This window comes from Botrytis byssoidea (genome assembly GCF_014898295.1).
Source record: "Botrytis byssoidea strain MUCL 94 chromosome Unknown BBYS_007, whole genome shotgun sequence".
NCBI classification, from domain to species: Eukaryota; Fungi; Ascomycota; class Leotiomycetes; order Helotiales; family Sclerotiniaceae; genus Botrytis; species Botrytis byssoidea.
This window is the reverse complement of record NW_024065848.1, coordinates 1,327,578-1,346,678: the sequence shown is the minus strand read 5'-3', so window position 1 is coordinate 1,346,678 and position 19,101 is coordinate 1,327,578. Positions and strand designations below refer to the sequence as shown.

Below are 19,101 nucleotides of genomic sequence, written 5' to 3'. Positions count from 1 at the left end.
GCACGTATGGTATACTTATTTATCAAGATAGGTAGGTAGATATCTGTATATCTTTCCAAACATCTTTATCTATCGATATATCTCTCATACATACAGCATCCATCATACCAAGCTTCCAAGCTTCCCTCCCCCCTCCCAACCCACCAATCCAACCTCCCAACCTCGCCTCCCAATCCGATCCAATCCAATCCAATCCAAATCAATCCAAAGCGAACCAAGAATATATTTTTCCTGGAATAGAAAAATTCGCTTATATCATATATATCGGGTGTAGATATACTTCCAGCTACCTCCAGCTATCTACTTCCAGCTATCTACCACCAGCTACACATTTCCAACTACATACCTAGATATATACTATACTAATAACTAACTACTCTGTATACTCTACAGCAATAGTAGTATCTAAATAGATGTTGTAATCATGAGATGCGATCGGATGAGATGTAATGAGATGTAATGAGATATATAACCTCAAGCCTACTCTACCCTCTACCTACCCTCTATTCTATCTACGTTATAAAAGATTGTAAAAAATATCTATATAGGAAAGATATAAAGTAGATAGATAGATATATAGAGTATGTATAGAATACTACTCGAATATTTATTATTCACTCATTCATTCATTCATCCATCCATCCACTCACTCACTCACTCACTCAGCACCCCAAGACCCCAAGAGAACCCCCAAGAGAAACCACAAGGCCCAAGAAAAAATCCTACAAACCCCAAGGAAAAAAAAAATCAAGGAACACTAATAAGAATGAGAATGAGAATTGTAAGAATCCTACGATAAGATATTCATGGGATGAATTTTTGTCTTCTATTTATTGATTTACTTCATTTGTAAATTGATTTTTTTCATGTTCTATCTATTTATATATCTCCTTGATTATTATTTATCTATCTATTGATTGGTATATAGACACCCACCCACCCACCTACCTACCTACCTACCTGATCATGTCAATCTCCATCTCCATCTCCATCGGTATCCAAGCAAGCCAAGTTTCATCCAAGTATATCCAAGGATATCCAAGGTAATAGGTAAACAAGCAGACAAGAAATTCAGTTCTTGGAGTACAGCACGGCATGATATGATATGGTACGGTAGGTATATATAGTAAGGTATTCATTCTGTGGACTTGCTTGCTTGCTTGGAGATTTGTAGTGAGTGTAATTAATATTGGTATTTACGATGAATGATAATGTTAGGTATTTATTATGGAGTGAGATAGATAGGCTCAAAGTAGGTAAATATGAAACGCGACTAAATCAAACAGTTTGTTGATCTTCATCTATGAGAGATGATTCAAAATCTCGTTGTTTCTTTCTTTCTTTCTTTCTTTCTTTCTTTCATTCTTTATTATTCATGTGAAATTTCGAATTTTCAATTTTGAATGTATTTGAGTCGCATGTACCTACCTAGCTGGTTAAGTAGTTTGTGTATAAGAATAGAAATCCGCTTCTAGAAGCCATAGAATATTAATCCTTTGATATTATGGCATATCAGCTCAAATCAAAATTAAATGATGGAGTAATCAATACGACCCATAAAATCAGCTGTTACCTCGTATCAGAGAAGTTAGAAAATCAAACCCCTTTGAAGATCGGAGGACGGAAAGGAAATGAACATGTAACATGTAACGTCAATCCTTTGCGGGAAGGAATCGGCAATTCGTTTATTGGAATTGGGGATTCGGGAGAAGGAGTAGGGATTGGAGTGGTTGGGTTGGGTTGGATGTGGAAGGAATATATATCGTAATCATTTTGTTGTAGGTTGTAATCAGGAATTTACGCGCTGAGAAGTATCATTTTGAATAACACAACCAACAGATAGGTACTGGAAGTGACCTTGATTTGATGTGTTATATTTGGCCTGTAGGAATTGTTTGTTAGTTGTTGGGGTCAAGTAGGATTATAAGTTTGTTGGTTGATTGATTTGTGGTTGAATTTGAGGAGTGAAATGATGATTGCCTTGTGGTGGGTTGATTTTGAGGTTTGGATGGATGGAGATGGGGATGGAGATGGAGATGAAATTGGAGATGAAATTGGAGATGAAATTGGAGATGAAATTGGAGATGAAATTGGAGATGAAATTGGAGATGAAATTGGAGATGAAATTGGAGAAGATGATTATCATTATGATTTGATGATGGAATGTTTGAGAATTGAGAATTTCAGAGTCAGGATGTGGATACCGAGTATGAGAGTGGAGACCCAATTCGAGTTGAATCGTTTGATGATTGATGATTTGATCTTGGATCCCGATGCGCTCTGCTTCTTTTCTTGGGGAATTATGGAGAGAAGAGAGAGAGAGAGAGAGAGAGAGAGAGTGTGTGTGTGTGTGTGGATTGGAGTGGAGATGAAAAGAATGGAGTCGTGTTTTATGTTTAGTTTGAAATTGAGTGATTGGAGTGATTGTTTGGTTATGATGATGATGATGATTGTTGTGATGATGATGTTCAATGCTTTGGGGGGGGGAGGCCAGATGGTTTGATGATGATGTGATGTTGTATGATTTGAGATGAAAGTTCGATTGATGAATGTGAATGGGAAGATGATGGTGACGATGAAGATAATGGCGATGATGGTGATGATGGTGATGATGTTGATGTTGATGTTGATATCTTTTGATAGATGATATGATATATTTAGAGAGGAATGAAACAATTGTATTTACCTAGTAGTCAATACCGTATATCATCAATACGAGAGATGGATTGATGAGTAATAATAAGTTAAGTTACTTTTGTTATAGATTATCAAAATAATCAATCAACTAACTACTACCTAGGTAGGTAATAAAACCATGATAATGAATACATACATCAATATAGAATTAAATTTAAGCTTCAATTCCAAAAGCGAGGCACGGAAGTATTGAGGCAGTGCTCATTCATTACATGAATTAGTTGTAAGATAACGAGAGACATCTTCTCACATCTTTTTACTCCGTATACCTCTCTCTACCTACTTCTCTACTTCGTACATAATAAATACTTTTTCACGCTTCACTCTCTCCCGTACGTACCCTCGTACCCATCTCTCAAAATAAACCTCAACCTCAACACGAGCCTTTCCCGACCCAGCTGTCCAATCAAAGTAAAGTGAAGTGATGATTGGCTGTAAATAATCCTGGCGCGTTATAAAGTTCGGACCCATTGAATAACTTTAAACCTTGAATGCCAAGCGTAAACTCCTGATTATCACTATGATCGGGAAAGATCTATACTTCATTGGGATTAGCGTCTCTCAAAAAGTATGGAAGGTATGGCCTTCGAACTTCGAACTTCGAATGGGAACGAATCCAAGCCCTGTTGCACATTTGTAGGTTCAGAAGTAGGTAATTAGGTAATCTTGGCTACGAATTATTCCAGATCTTCTGGACACATCCCTTTTTAAAACTCTCTTCTCTGTCTCTCTCTTTCCATTCTCTTTTCTTCTTCCATTAATACATCAACCCTTTCTTCTCCAACCTCTCCAACCTTCTTCCATTTACTTTTTGGCACTGTCGTTCGTTGTAGTTGCCATTTTCTTAACAATCTTCTAATTGGATCCTTCTTGAACTGCTTCTCACTCACTTTGGAGCATTCACCAAATCTTTTACACTTGTAACCATTTTTCCCTTGACCTCACTCGATTTCTCTTGACCGTCAACTTCTTTCGTATCTCTCCAACACTTCGACATCGAATCCATTCAAAAGATTAAATTCAAAATGAAGACTTTCAACACAATCGCTACTTTGGCCGCTGCTGGCTCTGCTTTGGCTGCTCCATCTCCAGTGGAGAATTTGGCACCAAGAGCTTCATCTTCATCTCTTACTGCCATCACAACCAAGGGGAATGGTAAGATTGTGTGGATTCCATGGACTCGAGATCAATTTACTAATCTGCCATAGCTTTCTTCGCTGGTAACGACAGATTTTACATCCGTGGAGTCGATTATCAACCAGGAGGATCTTCCAAAATCATTGACCCTATTGCCGACAAGTCCACTTGCACCCGTGACATTGCAAAGTTCAAGGAACTCGGTATCAACACTGTTCGTGTTTACTCCGTTGACAACACTGCCAACCACGATGACTGTATGACGGCTTTGGCCGATGCAGGAATTTACTTGGTTCTCGATGTCAACACACCATTATACTCCCTTAACCGTGCTACCCCAGCTCCTTCTTACAACTCCGTCTACCTCCAGAACATCTTTGCCACCATCGATGCGTTTGCCAACTACACCAACGTCTTGGCATTCTTCTCAGGAAATGAGGTTATCAACGATGACACCACCACCAGTGCTGCTCCATACGTCAAGGCAGTTACCCGTGATATGAGACAATATATCGGAAGCCGTGGATACCGTTCCATCCCAGTCGGTTACTCTGCAGCCGATGTTGATTCCAACAGATTGGAGATGGCTCAATACATGAACTGCGGTACCGATGACGAGCGTAGTGATTTCTTCGCTTTCAACGATTACTCCTGGTGTGATCCATCTTCATTCACAACCTCTGGTTGGGATCAAAAGGTCAAGAACTTCACTGATTATGGACTTCCTATTTTGTAAGTACTCGCTTTCTGATTCAAAAATTCCAAACTAACGCGGTGTAGCCTTTCCGAGTATGGTTGCAACACCAACACCCGTGCATTCGAAGAAGTCAAATCTCTCTACGGCACTGATATGACTGCCGTCTACTCTGGTGGTCTCGTTTACGAATACTCTGAGGAAGGATCCAAGTACGGTCTCGTAAAGATCGATGGCGATACCGTCACCGATAAAGATGATTTCACCGCTCTCAAGTCTGCTTTCGCCGGAACCGCCAACCCAACTGGAGATGGTGGATACAGCTCTACCAACAAGGCTTCTGACTGCCCAGCTCAATCATCTACCTGGAACGTTACCTCTAATGCTCTCCCCGCTATCCCATCTGGTGCCGCTGAACTCATGACAAAGGGTGCTGGTAAGGGTGCTGGTTTGACTGGTGCTGGATCCCAAAACGCTGGAGGAACCTCTACCGGAACTGCCTCTGCTGGATCTGGATCAGTCACCGCTGTTGCCAATGGTGCTAGCTCTGCTACTGGTACTACCAAGGCCAGTGCAGGTAACTCATTGAGCCCAATGGATAAGACCCCAATGATCCTTGGTGGATTGATTGCTAGTTTGACCTTTGTCGGTGCCGCACTTTTGTAGATTTAAGGTGGTGTGTATAATTTAATGGTTGGGATGGATGCATAAGATTAAGGTGAAGTTGGATTGGATTGTATGTTTCGAATCAGAAATTAAGTTTTTAGAGAAGTTGATAAATTGAGAGGATAACATATGGTCAGTCGTAGTATGATTGGTACCTTTACTCTTCTACATGATGGATGGGATAAAAGAATGTAAAACAAATTCTAAACAAAACACTTTATATTTCCTTTGTTTTCTATTGTTTTGGGGTTCTTGGTTTGTGTTTGTGTGCTTTTTTGTTTTGGATTGTATGGTAATTATATTTACTTTTTTGAATCTTGAATCTTGAAGTGAGAAGAAACGATATTTATTACTCTGGCTGGGGGATATAAGCCTCAATGACAACAGTAACAGTAGCAACAAACTTAAACTCAAATCCAACTTTGAGATAGAATCTAATGAAAGACTCTCATTGCTGGCGGAAAAGCAGGAAAGTAGTAAAGATGCTAGATGGTGAGTGAAGTCTAGGTAGGTTAGATAGATAAATGATTCAAAAAAGGAGAGGGTTCTTTTGATTGGAAGTTGGGGGAATGTTGATGGGGTTGGATGTGATGAGGATGTGAGGGTTTGATGAGAGGGGAAGGGGAAGGGAAGGAGAAGGGAAGGGAGTTTTTATTTTATTTTTTTGATTGTTTGGGTTTGTGGATGCTTTTGTTTTTTATTTTCAAGGTTAGTTTGTTTGTATTGTTTTATTTTATTGGGAGAGATGGGATGGGATGGGATGGGATGAGATGAGATAGAAGGGAGGGTTAGGTTTATATAAAAAAGAGCTTTATATTGGATGTGTATACTGCGTGGAGTTGTTGATGTATTTGTTGGTTTGTTGGTTGATTTGTTGGCTGGGTGATTTGTTTGTATTTTTTAAGATGTAGAGTTTGAAAGGAAGTTGGGGGGCCGGTGGAGAGGTAGAGATAGGCAGAGATAGGCAGGTAGAGAGAAGTTGAGATAGAGGGAGAGGGCTGTTGTGAAGGGGGGAGAGGGGAGATGGGGATGGGGATGCGGATGCGGATGAATGGAGGGGTGGGATGAAATAGAGGGTTGGGATGGAATTATGTGAGCTAGGTCTTGTTTCTAGGATTTGATATTTGATATTTGCTTCAGATTAGGTAGCTAGGTAGGTAGGTAAGTAGGTAGGTAGGTAGGTAGGTAGGTAGGTAGATAGGTAGGTAGGTAGATAGGTGGGTATGTGTGATGATTTATATCTCGTGAGAAAAGAGAAAAGAGAAGAGAGGTTGTGGATAATCCTCATTTGCGAAAAACGTATGGTCTGACTGTATATTTATGTATGTGTGTGTGTGTGTGTGATATGCATTTCTGTATGTGTATTTAATATGCATTCTGCGCAGTGGAAATTCGAGTTATGGATTCGTTTAATCTTGATTCTTTAATAGTAATGATTTTCTGTGTGTATTCTTGTGGTTTGTTGGGTTCGGGTTTGGGAAATGGTTTATGTGAATAAATGAGGGAGGATATTTCTGAGGGGGAGCGGGAGGGGGAGGGAAAGAGAAAGAGGGAGAAGGGGAAAGAGGAGGAGGTTTGGGATAGAAGGGAGTTTGGAGGTGAGAGATGAGGAGGAGGGGCGTGAGGACGAGGGCAGGGGAAGGAGGAAGAATTTTTTAGATGAATAGGTTTACAGAATATGTTGGTTGGAGAAGGATTTGAAAAATGCGAATTGAGGTGGTTTTTTTTAGGAGGGGGGTTGTGATTCTGGGTGTGGTTTGAGTAAGGGTGAGGGAGATGTTAATGAAATTGAGCAAGAGGGGAAGGGAGAGGAAGGGGGAGATAGATGAGAGAAAAATGTTATTCGAGGTGAAGAATACCCAAGAAGGAGAAGGAAATGAAGAGGTGGGAGATTGAAGATAGAAGAACTGAGGGATTGTAGCTTCTTTTTCTGGAGATAGTAAGGGAGGGGAGAGGAGGGATAATATCGATTTAGGGGGTATTGTGTTATGCTATTTGTATCGCTATTTGTATCGCTATTTTTATTGTTATTGCAATTGTTATGTTGAATCAGATTATAATAGCGGAATGAATATCACCTTTTGGGTATATGAATGTACGTACAAAACTAAAAACCAAAAATAAAAATAAAGAAGAGATGAAGGGAGTATAATTGATTATATTTTCGAAAAATAAGCGAGAGATGGACTCTTCTTTCTCTAAATCGTCTATCTATCGAGGTGTAGGAAGTGAAGAGGAGTTTTGCCTTTTGATAGGTACCTAGGTATGTGGGTAGTTATTAGTTGAGTGACTATTCGCAGAATTTATCAGTTACAAGTGACGAGGTGATTAGATGTGAGAATGACAATGAGATTGTAGAGCTAGATGTGTTTTTGAATGCAAAATAAGAAGAACAAATATCACATGGAGATTCAATAAAATCATAACGTGTTTTATCACCGAGTGAATTATATTACTGAATGAATTATTCAATTTATATACAAAATTCGTCTGTATATAGCTATACATTTTCTTTATTTATGAATAAAATCTTTTAAAAATTTAATATATAAAATCCATTTATAGAAGTATTATGAAAATCTAATTTTTTCTCGAATATTCAAATTAACATAAGAATTATTATATAAATAGTTTTTTTGTAATGAAAATTGTGACATTTTTAATTTTTTATTGAATATAAAAGAAATATTTATATAAAAGTTGAATTTCTAAGAAATTGAATTTTTATTATTATATAAAATCCTGTTAATTTTCAGAAATAATAATTTGTTATTAAAATAAGAATATTTGAAAATAGCTAATTTTGATGTATTTTTAAATGATCCGCTCGCTGATAAACTACGTTATATTATCTTGCTTAACGTGGTTTATTAGTGAGCAGGTTATATTAATGAATAGATTACTTATTTTAAATACAAAATTCATTTATATATAACTATACACTTTCTTTATTTATAAATATAATTTTCTGAAAATTTGATACAAAATATTTGAATATAAAATAATTTTAAAAATCTAATTTGTTTTAAGAAACTCGAATTTATAAAATTATTATTATAAAAATAGTTTTTTTGTAATAAAAATCGTAATAATTTCCTTTTTTTTAAGAAAATAATAAAATTATTTTATAAAAATTAGATTAATAGAAAATCTATATTTCAATTATTTTTTAAGATCTTTTATTCAAGAAAATAATAATTGATTATTAAAATATTAATATTTTAAAAAGCTTGATTTAAATAGTTTTCGAAATGATTCGTTTATTGATATAACTCATTCACTAATAAACCACGTTATATAAATCATTATCAGTTATTAATCTGAGCCTATATCTCATTAAAATTAAAATTCCTAGTCTTATTCTTTTATAAATCAAATTCACTATATACTCATGACCTACGATAGTTTTTATAGATACTCCTCATTAAACCAGGCCATAAAGATTGGAAATAGTTAAACTCACAATGACTCTGCTATTCAATCAGCGATGGTCTGGAGTACTGAATTATGCCGCATTAGTCGCGGTTCTATGTAAACTAGACCGCTGGCCAAGCCGCTCAGTATTTACACCCCCGTTCTTTTACAACCCCCAAAATTTGCACTTCATCAATCTTGTGGTCTTCAAAAGTGGTGACTAAAAATGAGCTTGATGTATTGTGATATTATTAATCGTTAGTATAACATGCTTTCCAGATTGAAAAGATTGTTGTTATCAGCCCAATCCAATATTCCGTTTGTAGTAGGGGCTGTAAGGTACTATTATACAACCATCCAAATCATCATGCAAATCGACCGATTTGAGAGTCGACATGTGAGAAAATTCGAAACGGTCATTCGCACTGCTCATGATCGAGAAATACTACTGAGATCGGTGTATTCTGATGAGGGGAAGTGCTTGTAATGGTTGTACTTGGGTATAATCTGAAATGAGAGTTGTAGGACTGACAATTTCAGTTTTGCAACTACAAGGAATCATTTTATGGATAAACCGAAGCTGGGCGTATTCTTTGTAGTCAGTATATTAAAAAGAGGGCGATGATATAATATGTTCATTAATATACAGAATGTACTACCGTATGCAGCATGAAGATGCGTGGGATCGGATATCGAGTAGGGTTTCCCGAGGTGGGAATGCTGACATGGTACGGATCTACTACCGAGGCTAACGCTAAATAGTGGGACGTTATAGTAGTATCAATTACAAATAACAATCAAGATATTGAAATAATGCTTTCATTTAGTTAATGATTGAAATTTGGAAATATATAGTTTGAAAATCTTTATCTTATCCTATGTATTTATTACTTTTTGTTCAGTTCAAATTGACTTCAATAAAACAATTTAAATGATTTCGTTAATTATTCTTTACGTTTTACTATAAAGTTGAGGAAGTTAATATTAGACTTGATACAAGGTAACGATTAGTATAAATATAAGCCTAGAATAAGACTTTTCATTAATTCCTTTAAACCCTTTTTCTGAAATTATATATATATATATAAATTCTTTAGTATTAAAATAATATTAGCTTAATAATTGTTGGTTCGAGTAGAATACGGAAGACGTAGCACCCATGTGTTCGTAGGTCCTATATATCTAATTATATTCTATCTGAAGAGCTAGCTATATAGGAAAGTAGTAGACCTTATATAGACACTATTGAAAAAGCTAGTTTCTTTTGTATTTGCTTATTTCCCTTTAATACAATAGTTATTATATTGAAGTCATTCCCTTGAAATAAATACTCTTGTTTATACACTCGGAACTCTTTTTTATGACTTTGAATATAATAGTTTAAAAGAAATTTATTAAATTATTAAAATCCTCCATCTATTAATTTAAAATTCCTAATCTTTTATTAATAAAATCAATTCCTTTTTTAATCCTTTTTCACCCATTTTATTACTTTAATATCAATTTTATTTGTATTAATTAGATTAGTAAAAGCTTGGTATAGTTTTTCTTTTATTATTATATTAATTAAATTAATTAATTTATTAATTCAGATCATCTCAATAATCTCTTTTTACTTATAGAATTAATGTAATATTATAATATCAATTATTAATTTCTTCTCACTAGTTGTTTCTGGTTTTGTAAGTAGATTATATAGTAATTTAGAATTAGTATATAAAACTAATAAAATCTCTTTATCGAGAATAGTATTAATTATAAAAATAATTACTATATCAATATTAAATCCTTAAATTAATTCGTATAGCTTTGAGGCTAGAATATTATATATAACTTTCTTATATTTGATAAATAACCAATAAATAATATTAATATTATTATATTTATTTATTATAACGATTATATAGTCTATTTGGAAGAAATAGTCCTTATTATTTACAAAGAAGATATCAGCAAAGATAATAATCTTAAGTGAATCCGAATCAAATAATATATAATTAAATCTTCTAGTAGAGTTTTGTTTTTACTATTTAATATATTTGTTTAATATTATAATATTATTCTTATTAGATTAAATCATTTATACTATTATAGACAAATCAAAAAATACCTTAGGTTAATATATAATTGTAATATAGGCTTTATAAGCTTGTTGTATAATATATTACTTATATATAAAAGCATGTTTCCGAATCTTATTATATATACTATATATATCTATAAATCCTATTGATATTAACTATAAATTATTATATTATTTTTATTAATTAAAATAAATATTATCTCCTTTAAATATAAAAGTGATATTATTAAATTTTAATGGATAATCGAAAGTTAGTTTTTCGTAATTCTTAGCTATAAAGTCTACTTTCTTAAATTACTTATCTTTAATCTATATAAACGCATTATCCCTAATAATAAATATATCATTTATTTAAAACTTTATAATACCAAATTTAGTTTTTTTATTATTAATATATAAAAAACAAAAGTTATATATGAATTATTATATTCTAAGTTTTTTATAATAATAAATATAATATATTTTAAATTAATAATTTTCTATTTCTGAAATACTGTATAATAATTTAATAATAAATAGAATTATATTAATTAGCAAATCTATTTTTTTTTGGAATATGGGTATAAAAAGTATGATATAGATTCGAAATTGATTGAGTATATACTTAAATAATATTTTGAATATATATGCCTATATTATTCTTTTAAGTATTTATAATAAAAGAGATTAAAATATATTAATACAATTATTGAATTATTAATAATTATATCAAAATAATTGTTTTATTAATATTATTATATATTTAAATAACTAATCTTGATTTATAGAACTTAATACTCATATTTTCATTCTTAATCTCATTAATGAATTATAACTTGAAAATATATATACCTAAAGAAATATCTAATAATAATATAATCTCGAATATATTTTTAGTTATTAGTTTATTAATCTCCTTTTTCCTAAATTCTTTATATATAATTGAATTCTTGAAATTAGTAACAAAATAATTAAAATATTAATTTTATATATAAGCTTGAATCTAAAATATAACTATTTATAAAAAAAAATATTAATATAAATATTCGATTATTTTTAGATAAATTCAAAAGAGATTCTTTAGGATTTATAGTATATATAATTAGTATATTAAAAATGGATGATTGATCATTACTAGATCCTAACAAAGTTATCTTAGATTAACCTGAAATTTAGTTGATTTAATTAATTTAATCAATTTAATCATATTTATAATATAATTTTATTAATATAAATTTAAATCTTATAGATTCATAAAATAAATTAAATATACATATCTTTTCTTCCATATTAAGAAATAAGAAAAATCCTTTTCATTCCCTAATAGTTATTTCATTACCCTCTTTCCAAATCAAAATAATACTATTTAATAGCAAATCATAAAGTATAATTATAAAAAAACCATTATATATATTCAAAGTTTCTCATATCTACATAAAGCTATATAATTTACAGACTTCTATTATAACTTTAGAAATCATAATAACTCATTATTAAATAATAAATATTGAAAAACTGTTCTTAATAATGCAAAGGAATATACCAAAAATAAATAAGATAAATACTAAACCATTTAATTTAGTAATATTATTAATAGCTTTTACAATTATTTAAAGTATAATCACTCTATTAATATCTAATTTATAAACTTTATCATAAATGATTTTATAAGATCTATATAATAGTATATGAAATCTCTCAATAATATTAATAGAATAATATACTTTTATAGAAACTATTTTTATTTAAATAAATATTAATATAACATATTATTAGAATTCTTTTTCAACAAAATTGATATTAGTATCATAAATAATATATTCTAGTGATTCTATATATATATCAATTCAGTATTCATAAAGCTTATCCCATATATATTTCGCAAATATATTATTTAATCATCAAATAACTTAAAAGCGTATAGCTTTATCAATAATATATAAAATAAAATCGTTTTTGATATAAAATATATTAATAAATATAATATAATTGAATTCAAAATCTTTGTTGAATAAAAAAAACTTGAATTTGTTAGGTGACTTATTATAAACTTAATAATAATGATAGAATTTGATAAGTTGTTTAATAGCCTCAAAATCCTTATTATATTCAAAACATTTAGTATCTTATAGAACTTATAGGTAAATCAATAATCAAATCAATAATGAATTTATTATAATTCGATTTCGGTAAAATAGTATTCTCTATTATTAATAAAATAATTAATCAATTTCTAAATATTAATATTTTATAATAAAAATGTATAGTCGAATTATTAATATATAAAATAAATACTTTTAAATATAATAATAATATTATTAAGATTATTATATTTAAACTTGAATCTATTTATATCTATTAAATAGAGTAAAAATAGAATATTAATCTTTATTATATTCTATTTTATATTTTTGAATAAAAGTTTTATATAAAATAAATTAATCAAAGTAATTATATTAATATTATATTAAATTATTATTTAATTAGTAGTAGTTTTATTATATTTGATATTCTTAATCTTTTTCTATACTAAATATTAGTTGTATTCAATAATCAATCTCTAAATTATACCTATATTAATTATAATATCGAAGAACTTATTATTACTATATTATTTATTATTTATAATAAATACTTTAACTATTAGTATATAAGTAATTATAGTATTATTGAGATCTGTTAAAAGATCACATATGAGTTGTATTAGAGTAGATACTAGCAATGAATCAACTAGGTGAAATATAGCACAAAGACTTTTCATTAATTCTTCTAAACTTATGAAAACTATACAATTTATATATGTGTGCGGGCTCCCTTCGGCACACGGTAGGCCCGAGGGCTTACTATCACGTGCCTAATGGAGCCCTTTAGTCCATGACCGTGACAAGTTGGTGGAAAAGCCTTAATATTATTAAGTTCTACATAGAGATACGATATATATGTGTGGACTCGACAGAGTCACATGCGGGCTAATCCCGATACAGCATAGCGTAGTATGCGGTATAAGCACCTTTTCTAACAAGATCAGCTATTATTGAAAAATCATTATAAATATTTATTAATATAAAGAACATCCTGGAAATCTCTTTAAAACTACTTATATCAATAAAATATTAATTAATAAAATAATAATAATTATTATTATTATTATCTTAATTATTCTCTTATTCGATATCAGTAAGAAATTAATTATATTATTTTGTAAAACTTTTATTATCAAAATTATTATACTTAATATAATAATTCAACTTAAATCAGTTTTTTTTCTTTTATATATACTTATAATATCTATAGTTCTTTTTTTTGTAACCAAGGAAGTAATAATTATTCTTGTCTTTATTAAATAATATAGAAAAGAATTATCTATTAATATATTTATTATAAAGTTTTTGAAAAAAGAAATTTAAGAATCTCAAAACTTTATTATTATAGAAATATTGATTTGTAAGAAATATTTTAGTTAATATATTTTATCTTAAAAATATCTTTCAATAAAAGTCAATAATCTACTTAATTTGATTAATAAGATCTGAAATATTCAAATAAGGATTATATATTACAAAATAATATTCTGGGATATTATTATAAATAAATAAAATCTTGATATAAAATAATTGAGAATTATATATAATTATAATTTTTATTATTTCTATTATCTTTATTATCTTTATTATCTTTATTATTTTTATTATTAAAAGATTGAGTGGAAGAGGCCTCTATATTGATTATATTGCTATGCGTGTAAGTATATTGATCCTCCTATAGTATTATATAAAGGGATTAATATATCTATTTATGGTTTGTTTAATCTAGTCCATTTAGGTAATTGTATTATTAATTATTATATATGTTTAGTATTGATAACTTTTATTCCTTTTAATATTCTCTTATAGGAGTTATTATCTTTGATTTTCTTGATTTTCCATACTTCTATAATCTTAATCTTAATATATCCTTAAATCTTTCGAATACTATTTTTGTTAAAGGTTTAATTATTTCATTTGTTATTATATTTAATATATTAATATAATTAATTATTATTTTTTTCTTTTCAATAAGATTTTTAATAAAGTAATAATATATATCAATATACTTTGATTATTTATATAAATATAAATTCTTGATTAAAACTATTATTCCTTGATTATTATTTAATAATTGAACAATATCTCCACATATAAATACATATTCTATCTTTCTAAAATCTTTGAGTATTTGGGCTAACTATCTCCTTTGTTTAGTGAATATTGCTATTAATATATATTCGGATTCAGTATTCAAAATTACTACTGAATTCTATTTCTTATTAGCCTACAATATCAATTTTTTATAAAATATAATAACTCTCTTAGAAATACTTTTTCAATTATATTGATTATTTGTTTAGTTTGTATTAATAAAGATTTTTATAATATTTATTAATAAATTATACTCCTTTACAATTTAGTATTATATTCCTTCAAACCTATATTTAAATTTCTAAATAATCATAATTCTTAAATATTACATTAAATTCTTTATTCCTATTCTATAATATTTCACTAGTTTTGTTATATACTATAATAATCGGCTTAGTATAAAAAAGATATTTAATCTTGTATATATTATTAAATGAATAAGGCTATTTATAACTTATTGATATTCAATAATATTAATCAATTCATTGTTTTTTATAATTGGTTGTAGATATAAGTAATTAATAACAAATATCTTTTTAGTATAATATTAAACATATAAGATTCCGAATTTTATAAGCATAACTTTCAGATATTCTTCCTAATCCAATATGAGTAATCTATTTGCTTAATCTCTTATAACCCTAATACCTAGAATCTTACTAATTTCTTTTAGATTCTTGATATTAAAACACAAAAAGAGTATTATAAAAAATCAATTAAATTAATCTTTTGAGATCAAAAAAATTATTATATTATCAATATAAACTAATAAATTGAATTATTAAATAATATAAATATACAAATATAAATCGACGAAACTTTAAGTAAAGCCCCAATTGATCAATTCAGACTTTAAAAATTGATTTTAATCTCGTTTAGTTTGCTTAAAGCTATACAAATTCCATAATGCATATAAGATATATCCATTTAATATATTAACTTTTTAAGGTGGTGTAAAGTATATCTCTTTTTTAAAATAGAATTCTATAAAAGTATTCTTTATATCGAAATGCTAGCACTCCAAGTTTTTCTTTACAATAATTACTAAAAATAAACAAAATATATCGAGTCGTATTATAGAAGCGAAGGTTTTATTATAATTTTTTCTAAGAATTTAACTAAAACCTTTTATTATTAATTGTACTTTAAATCTCTCAATCTTATTGTTCTTTGTTTTTATTATGAATATCTATTTTATTGAAATAAGATTCCCTTTTTTCGATAAAATATACTTTTTTCAAATATTATTTCTGATTAATAAGCTGATTTCCTCTTGGATAGTTTACTTCTATTTTTCACTATATTCAGAATCCGAAACTACCTAATTATATATGATAAAAATAAGGATTCCTAGAATCTACTCTATAAGAAAAACTATATCCTTATTTATAAAGCTCCCCAAAATCATTTAAAGATTTTCAAATATTTTTATCTTAACATTTAAATTGATTCTTAATATAAGGGATATAGAGATTATAATATATTCAATAGTATTTTTATTTAGATCTATTAAAAGTATTATTATTATTACTCGGATTAGTTTTTGAATATACTCATTTGACTTATTATTATTTCACTTACATTTTCGAAAAGAGTATTTTTTAGGGGGGTCTATATTTATAAATATAATTAGGATTTTTATTAAAAATTTATTAATTTCAAATATTATATTTAATATCTCTATCTCTTTCATTTCTAGAAATAGAATCAATTCTATAAATAAATTAATCTTTATAATATTCCCTTTATTATTTTTATTGAATTTTTGAATATTATTGATTTTGAATATATTAGAAATTATAATTTTTGGGGATTTAGAAATAATAATATTCTGTAAAAATTCAGATAAAGATTTTTATACTTTTAATATCTTATAAAATCTATCTCTAAATCTTCTATCAGAAATAATATTCTTTATATCTTAAGGTTCTAATACAAAATTTCTTATTCTCAAATCTAAATCTCCCCTTCTTTTGAATTCATTTATAATCACTTAGTTTATTTATATAATATAATCTAACTCTAGCAAATACACTCTAACATACCTATTAATTATATATAAATATCCCATAAAGATATTTATTCAAACTATATCTCATAATTTATCATACTATTAATCCTTTAGGATTATCTTTGAATTAATATATATATAGTATTTGCTTTCCCATATTCTATAATAATTAATATTCAGGATTGATCCTATAAATACTTCAATCGAACTAATAATATTGTTATTAATAATTGGTTTAATATTTATTCTATTCCTGTAATATATATCATATTCAATAGTTTTGTTTTAGAATTCTAATAGTAATCTAATTTCTTTTAATATAATTCTCATATTAGCTTTGGTAATATTAATATTTCTTTTGACAACTCTATTTTAATAAAATGATGCTATGGTAGTCAATTCTGATTGAATCCCAGAATTCTATTCTTTAATAACTTAAATTAATTTTAATATATTATCAATTCAAACAACTATTATTTTATCACTAATATCAAATTTTAATTTAGTTTTTTATTTCTTTAATCTTAATATAACTTTGTTTTTTGTTTTCAAAATCAAAATCTAATTTATTTTTGTTTAGCTATCTATAATTAATAAAAAATAATGATTTCCTTGTAAGGATTTTGGGAATGGATTAGTAATATTGAAATAAATAAGCTTTAATCTTTTTATTTTATAAAAACTAAATTATTTCGAGATTAAATTCTTTATTTTGATAAATATATATATTTTATATATAAAAATCTTAAATGGAATTTTGATTGGTTTTTCTAATATTATAATTTTATAGAGATTCTATATTTTCTTTAAGTCAAAATAATTGAATTATTTATATCATAATAAATAAATTTCTAGATCCTTTTTAATCTTATCTAAAAAGATATCTAAAATGATTTCATTTGGCTTAATATTATCAATAATCTTTGTACTCTATAAAACAATATTTTTATATTCTTTTACGATATTCAAGATTATATAAATTCCTTTATCCATTTTTGTTTTAATAATATTTATTTTATTCTTTTGAAAGTATATATAATCTGAATTAAATTTATTTTTAAATTCAATTTTTTAGATTTTCTTATTAAAGAGGAAATTGATTTCTAATCCTGATATATACAATATTTTTGAGAATAAAATTATACTACCATTTTTTAGTTTTATTATAATAGTATTTATCCAATCACAATATATAACTTCTTTATTGATTTTTATTGTTTTTCTTTTTATTTTTTTGATATCTCTAAGAAAAGAAAGTTGATCAGATATATATGAGGAAACACTAATATCTATATATTAATAAAAAGGAATAATTTTATGAATAAGCTTTTTGGATATATAGTACTCTTTATTATCAGATTTTTCTTTGCTTTTTGATAAATCAAAATTAATTGGAAGGCTCTTGCCATCTACAAAATAAACTTAATTGCTCTTCTTAGAAAATAATATTTTAATTGTCTTTTTAAGTATTATTCTTTGTTACTAGATTTTATAATATTTGTGGATTAGAACTTATACAAATAAAAGATTTTTATAATCGCATAAAAAATATCCTTCTTACTCATACAAATGATAAGCAAACAACTTTATATTATTATCTTGTTTTTGTTTTTCAAATAGATTTGATTTTTTATATTCTTCTTATTGATTCGGGATTATATATTTTCTATTAATAATATAAACTTATTCTGTTTTTTTAATACTAAATTCTTTAACTATAAAATACTTAATTTTGTTTTTTATTGTTAATATACTTTGAATGTTTATAACATCAATTATTATTTAGTATTTATTTGATAGATTTTTAATTAAGATTAAAAATAGGGTTTTATCTTTATATAAATCTTTAAATATAAGATTAGCAATATTAAATTTATATCAATATTCTTTTAGTTTATCCCAAACTTCAATAATAATTATTTCTGAATAATTGATGGGTTTAAAGGTAAATATTTGAATTATTATTAAATATATATTGGTTATAATATTATTAGTTTTTAAATATTTTAATTTCAAATAATTCTATAATATCCATACTATATCATATTCGTCAATAAACGTTTCATTATTATTATTAAATAATTTACATATATATAATAATATATTAATTTTATTTTTTAAATATTTAGTCTTTTTATCAAGATTGAATTTGATATTTATGATTTTGTTTCCTTTAAGAATTGGGAAAACTTTAGTATTATCAATTTCCATTCCAATTTCTCTAATTTTAGTATATTTTTAC

General features: G+C 27.4%; 2 protein-coding genes across 2 annotated transcripts; both read left to right on the top strand.

Annotated features, from left to right (window-relative positions):
* Positions 1-1,972: 1,972 nt before the first annotated feature.
* EAE97_004458 (uncharacterized protein) lies at positions 1,973-2,640 on the top strand (the record flags this gene model as incomplete). The annotated part of the gene is made up of 2 exons (XM_038874970.1): positions 1,973-2,340; positions 2,538-2,640. 2 exons carry the CDS (start codon positions 1,973-1,975, stop codon positions 2,638-2,640), a joined length of 471 nt encoding a protein of 156 aa, XP_038734414.1.
* A 1,082-nt stretch (positions 2,641-3,722) lies between these two features.
* On the top strand, positions 3,723-5,194 carry EAE97_004457 (uncharacterized protein; the record flags this gene model as incomplete). The annotated part of the gene is made up of 3 exons (XM_038874969.1): positions 3,723-3,852; positions 3,906-4,566; positions 4,615-5,194. 3 exons carry the CDS (start codon positions 3,723-3,725, stop codon positions 5,192-5,194), a joined length of 1,371 nt encoding a protein of 456 aa, XP_038734413.1.
* Between the last annotated feature and the right edge of the window lie 13,907 nt (positions 5,195-19,101).